Here is a 6,292-nt window from a genome sequence, read left to right as displayed (position 1 = left end):
ACACACACACACACACACACAGAATAACACCAACATGTTCTCTTCATACACTGCTCAGAGGTTTTAGCTGTTTTAGCCAAAGACGTTAAAAACTCTGATCTCTTCAGAACATGAAAACCTGATGTTCAGTCAGTTTTACTGTCTGAGGAGTGAAAGAGTTCAGTCTGAGATCTGAGACCTGAGTGAGTTTAACAGGAGTCAGAGGGACCTCTGCTGGTCGGCCTCCATCACTGCACGCAGACTGAAGCTGCCGTCTGCCGGTCTGTAACTGTCTGTCTGCCTGTCTGTGGATCAGACATGAGAGACAACAGGAAGCTGTCCCTCTAACTCAGGGTTAAAGCACCTCTGGTTAACAGTGTGTGAGTGAGTGAAGCGTCTGCTGGAACTCCAGACTTTGATGTGAACGTTCTAGAATGCCGTGATGTCAGCTCTCTTTGATGTGAGTTCTGTCTGTCACTGAGGCCCCGATTCACCCCCCCCAGAAGGTCTCCAGGCTTTGAAGCCAGTTTTTACACCGTGGCCAAACCGTGTCATGACAACAAAGGTGTCATATGATGCCATTGGGCCCAAAAAGACTTTTCCATAGACTTCCATCGTGAAGGAGATCAGTGGATACATTTTTTTGTGAGAGTCCCTGGGAAATGATTAGTTTCACTGTCACAACTTGATCCATTTGGTCTGATGGCATTTGGAAAGTCTACAAAAGCCTCATAATTCAAGCTAGCAGAGGGCTAACAGGAAGTTAGCCGGCTCTGTAGGCCCAACAAGGCAGAAGATCTGGGTTCTTTTTTGGCTTCATGCATCACTGCGCAGCTGTGTCCAGGTGTCTGTAGATATCTATGGTGATTTTCAGGAGGTAGCCTACTCCGGAGCAGGGCCAACATGCTCTAGGCTAAAGCCTGGAGGCCTGGTGCCAGTGTGAAGAACAGTTTACTCATCAGGGCTTTTCACACTGACGACGTAACTTCACACTAAAACTGTTTAAGTGCATCAACAGCAAATCTAAGCTATTGTCGCCTTCCACCTCTCAGAAAGGATACTTCAGGGGAAGCAGACGACCACCACTGCTCGCTCCAGAACCATCACCTACAACACCAGCTTCCTGACCCAGTTCAGATGGGTTCTGAAGAGAACGTTCCGCAACCTCATGCTCAACCCTCAGACCTCCGTCGCTCAGGTGGGAACATCGAACACTAACATCAGAATTGTTTCAGACCTTCAACAGCTTGGACTTTGGTTAAATCCGAACTCCGCTCTAAGATGTGTTTTGCTAAATTCACATAAAGGAAAGAACTCAGTTGGAGCGTCATCTTGTGGCAGTAAGAGGAACTGCAGCGTCAGATAAATGGCGCTAATGTTTAGGGGGAAGTGACCTTACTCACTTTGTGGCAGAGAGCTAAATGAGGAAGTCATTAACAAGCTCATGTACGTTTTATTAAAGATGAAGCTACAGCCAGCGACACTTAGCTTAGCTTGGCTTACAGACTGGAACCAAAGGGGAAGGGCTAGCCCGGCTTTGTCTGACGCTAACAAGATTCACCTACAGCACCGCTAAAGCTACTAATTAGCACATTATATCTCAATTATCTAATCCATCCAAACCACAGTCTAACAATAATTTGTCATTTTAAATGATTATTTGCTAGCTGCTGGTGTTGTGTAGCAGAAAATCGATGCCACTATGTCAAACTCTCCACCGGAAAGCAAAATATTCCTTTAAGACGTTGCTTCACAACGTTTGCTCATCACATTCACTGCAATTGCTCGTAGTAATCATTGTTGACTATGCTGTGCTTTTATTCTGTTCAGATAGCCGTGACCTTGTTCCTCGCTCTGGTCGTAGGAGCCATTTTCTTTGACGTCCAGGCGGATCAAAGTGGAATGCAGAACAGGTTTTCTGTTTTTTAAATTCATTACATTGTATAATTCAGTATTTGGTGGGGGCTGTCTTCATCTACAAGAGCTTTGTTACTTGAATAAAGTAAAAAATGAGTCCAAAATAGAAAATGGAGTTCGCAGAAGCATTAAATCAAGTAAAAATGGAACATCTAAAAGAAAAGTACAGAAAAGAATTTCAGGCCTGTTTCAGGAACTCATAATCAAATATAAGATTGATCGGCTTGTTGTTGTGTTTTCAGGTTTGGTGCGCTCTTCTTCATCGTTGTCAATCAGTGTTTCAGCTCACTGTCATCTGCTGAACTCTTCATCGCAGAGCGGAAACTCTTCATGTAGGTTCGACGCACAAACACACACAAACACAAAGAGTTGGATGAGAAGATCAATATCAGTCAGTCTTAATCACATTGTATTGACGGGACTCGTGTGTCATCTGGGGACAAAACGAGTCCCCACAAGATTATATGTTAGGTTACAGGATCATTTTAGAGAACACACATCTTTTAACTTTCTTTTTCAAAGTGAGATGAGAAGGGTCAAAATGTGGTTAGCTTAGCTTAGCATAAAGACTGGAAACAGATGGAAACTGCTAGCCTGGCTCTGTCCAAAGTTCCAAAAAGGGCTACCAACTCCTCTGAAGCTGATTTGTTTACGTAAATCATCTCATTGTTTGAAAAGACAATTTATGGTTTTCTGAGGAGTTATGTTCCAGTTTCATCCTATTTTCAGTCTCTATGCTATGCTAAGCTAAGCTAACCACGTCCAGACTCCAGCTCCACACTTAACATGTAGACTGAATAAAAACGTGTGCATGTTTCGCTCCCTTTTCAGTCATGAGTGTATCAGCGGCTACTACAGGGTGTCCGTGTACTTCCTGTCTAAGATCCTGTCTGACATCATCACGCTGAGGACCATCCCCGCCATAGTCTTCAGCTGCGTGGCGTACTTCATGATTGGTGGGTGGGAGATGCACGCTATGCTACAGCAGCGTAGCATTAGCTTCACTTATGGACTATATGTACGCCAGAAAACAGCTCAGTGGCTAATTATCAAAGAAAAATGTCAGAAATTCTCTGTTTCTTTTTCCCCAAATGAGAAAAATTTTAATTCTTTTTTTTGTATCTTACTTTAAATTGAATATTTTATACTTTTGGACTGTCGCTTGGACAAATTAACTTCACATTAATGCATCAATTAATTAATCAATTAATGCATTAATGCTCTGGAAACTCAGAAAATGCTGGAAGATGCCTGTTGTGACATTTTATAGATGTATTTTTATCTATTACAGATTAATTGGTATTTCCAGCTACATGTACTTTTAATCTTTAATCTTTCTATTGTGTTGAATTGATCATAATATTAATCATTCATTTGTTTTTGAGTATTTAGAAAATCCAGATTCTTCTTGGTTGTTAAATTTTGGCAGCATCTTGAACCACATCATTCATTTCATCTGCTGTATGTAGAAAACATTGAGGTTTAACACAGAATAAGAACAACAAGAAATAAGTTTTAGTGCATAGCTCAGTTTGCAAATATTAACTTTAGTTTGACATATTTACAGATTTTTTTTAAAATATCAAGATGTTTTGTTGTTGGTGATTATAACTACATACCTGTGTGTGTGTGTGTGTGTGTGTGTGTGCAGGTCTGAAGCCGACAGCTGAAGCCTTCTTCCTCTTCATGTTCAGCGTGATGCTGGTCGCCTACACGGCCACCTCTATGGCTCTGGCCATCTCGGCCGACCAGACGGTGGTGGCCATCGCCAACATCTTCATGACCATCGCCTGCGTCTTCATGATGGTGATGCACAAACACACACACATACACACACACACACACACAATGCCTCATAATCATAATCTTTTAACCATAACAACACCATCACTGTCGTGTTTTACCTGTAAAACCTCTTTTTCTTTTTCTGCAGATCTTCGCAGGTTTGCTCGTGAATCTTCGCTCCATCGTCAACTGGCTCGCTTGGCTGAAATACCTCAGTATTCCACGATATGGCCTCGGTGTACGTACACACACACACACACACACACACACACACACACACACACACACACACCTTATCATGTTCCTCTCCTTTGGTGTCCATAACACTTAAAACACTTGAAGAATAATCTTCATTGTAGATTAGATTTTAATTTTGATTCAGCACCCATATTCCTTTGTATGTGGGGGTTATTTAATGATTCTACTTGAGGGACAGTTGACGTATTGAAGTCCTTAAAGTACTTAAAGTTTGACATGACTGGTAGGTAGTAAAAGTGTTGGAACTGGTCCAGATCAAACTCGGACCAAACAGACTGGTCACTAAACGCCTCGTGGACCTGTGGGTGTCTGTAACATGATGATGACGATGATGAAGATCTGTGTGTCTCTGCAGGCTCTGCAGGTTAACGAGTTCTCTGGGCTGCAGTTCTGTAGCGGGCTGAACGTCACCATGATCCCACCTGGACTCATGTAAGACATGTTTGGTTAAAAGTGGGCATAGTAGTTAGAGTAGTTAGTTAGTTGTTTAAAAAACTAACATTCCAGTTAGTTAGTTAGTTAAAATATATGCCAGCCAGTTTTGTGCTTAAATATTAGTTACTTACTCATGAAACTGCCAGTTAAACATGCATCAGTAAATGTGTGCTAGTTAGTGAGATAGTTAGTTGCTTGCTAACTACTACAAGCTGCTAGTTAGTCTTTCAGTTGATGAGTTTACCTACCTACTTTACTGCGCTCCTGAATGCAAAAGTTTGTAATTGTGTTTGTTTCGACACCCTTGATGATTCCATTAAGGTTGAGTGAGTGAACGAGTGACCAGTTAGTTAATTAGTTAGTTAGTTAGTTAGTTAGTTAGTTGGTTAGTTGGTTACTGAGGAACCTTTGTGCTGTGTTTCCAGTTGCACGGGGGAGGATTTCATGGAGCAGCAGGGTGTGGATTTCTCCACCTGGGGCTTCTGGCAGAACCACGTGGCTCTGTCCATCATGACCACGTGCTTCCTCGCCATCGCTTACCTTAAACTGCGCTTCATCAAGAAGTTCACCTAGACCTCCATCACCGTCACCATGGTAACCTAATCTTGGACTGGAAGCGTTGTGTTGGCTGGAGGTCAACGGCTGCGTTGTTCACTCTCATTCACAGTCGGTTCATGTGATGAAACATGAAACGAGTTCCTAACTAACACTCAAGCGTATTAACTAATAATAAACTGTCATGATCGTTGCACTTTAAAGTTCAAAGCCAAAAAAGATTTTTTTTTTCCTGCACAAAAACAAATAACTTTTTTTTTTATATATAAAATAAAAGACTGAATTTGCTTTCTGTATCTCAGTTCTTTTTAAGTTTTAGTTTTATTAATCATTAATTTTCATCAAATCATTATTTTAATGGGAACAAACAGTCAAAAACAGTTAATGCAGCTTTAAACACGATATTTTTTAGCCTCAGGGGTAAAATTATTGTGCATGGAAACACTTTTTTTGACAATAATTTTAAACTCAAGGCCTGTTTACCAGCTCATGATAACTGGTAAACTCCATCTGCTGAAGAAGACCATGAGACGTAGTTGAAAGCTCTCACGGAGAAAGTAACATGGTGTGGCTCACCACTGAATTAGCCTTTTACTCTGGCACATTTGGTATTATTGCAAACTTTTCACAGACCAAACCTTGAGTAGTTTGAGTAGAAAAGGTTACGAGCACCGAAGGAAAACAAGACTACAAGTCACCTGTAATGGAAGAAACAACATGAAGCTCCAAACTGACTGAAGATAATTGAACTTAATAGAACTTAAAATGTGTCTCCAGGGGACCTTTAAGGCATCACCAAAGTGGTTACAGTTCATCCTCTGGGGAGCATGAACATCAGAACCAACTTTGATGATAATAGGCCACATCTTTACACCTCATGGTGGCACCAGAGGAAAAGATCACCAAAGTCTGTAGGACTCATCATCTGGGTACCATGAATATTATCATTATCATTATTATTGTTATTATTATTATTGTAGTAATGGTAATAAACTTTAATTATGTTGCAGCTTTCAAAACACATTTACAAAGTGTTTTTACAGTAGAAACAATTAAAAGCATAAAAATACTAAAAGTCAAAGTTAAAAGAATTAAATAATGAGCAAGAAATTAAAACACATAAAAACAATAAATAATGGGAGAGGATCACACACACACACACACACACACACACAAGATTAGAGCGCTATGGTTGACTGTACTGTAGGTGTGTGTGTGTGTGTGTGTGTGTGTGTGTGTGTAAGCAGACACTTGCTTCTATAGCAACCGTAGTTATAAACAGTGGCAGCGTGAGTGTGTGTTTGATGTTACGACATCTCTGCTCCCAGCTGAGAAGGAGTCACACACACACCTGGTGAAAAGG

At 40.9% G+C, this 6,292-nt stretch overlaps 1 protein-coding gene across 1 annotated transcript in view; it reads left to right on the top strand.

The window, feature by feature from the left end:
• The window catches only part of LOC139222551 (broad substrate specificity ATP-binding cassette transporter ABCG2-like), a 13,722-nt gene extending 8,600 nt beyond the window's left edge, over positions 1-5,122 (top strand). The window contains exons 11-18 of the mRNA XM_070854343.1: positions 1,032-1,177; positions 1,810-1,892; positions 2,139-2,228; positions 2,728-2,852; positions 3,548-3,702; positions 3,830-3,919; positions 4,295-4,371; positions 4,800-5,122. Of these exons, the coding sequence (XP_070710444.1) occupies positions 1,032-1,177; positions 1,810-1,892; positions 2,139-2,228; positions 2,728-2,852; positions 3,548-3,702; positions 3,830-3,919; positions 4,295-4,371; positions 4,800-4,947 (914 nt within the window). The 3' untranslated portion in view covers positions 4,948-5,122. The remainder of the gene's footprint in view (positions 1-1,031; positions 1,178-1,809; positions 1,893-2,138; positions 2,229-2,727; positions 2,853-3,547; positions 3,703-3,829; positions 3,920-4,294; positions 4,372-4,799) is intronic.
• Positions 5,123-6,292: the final 1,170 nt, after the last annotated feature.

Source organism: Pempheris klunzingeri, chromosome 23, assembly GCF_042242105.1.
Source record: "Pempheris klunzingeri isolate RE-2024b chromosome 23, fPemKlu1.hap1, whole genome shotgun sequence".
In the NCBI taxonomy this organism is placed as follows: Eukaryota; Metazoa; Chordata; class Actinopteri; order Acropomatiformes; family Pempheridae; genus Pempheris; species Pempheris klunzingeri.
This window is presented reverse-complemented; position numbering and strand designations above follow the sequence as displayed.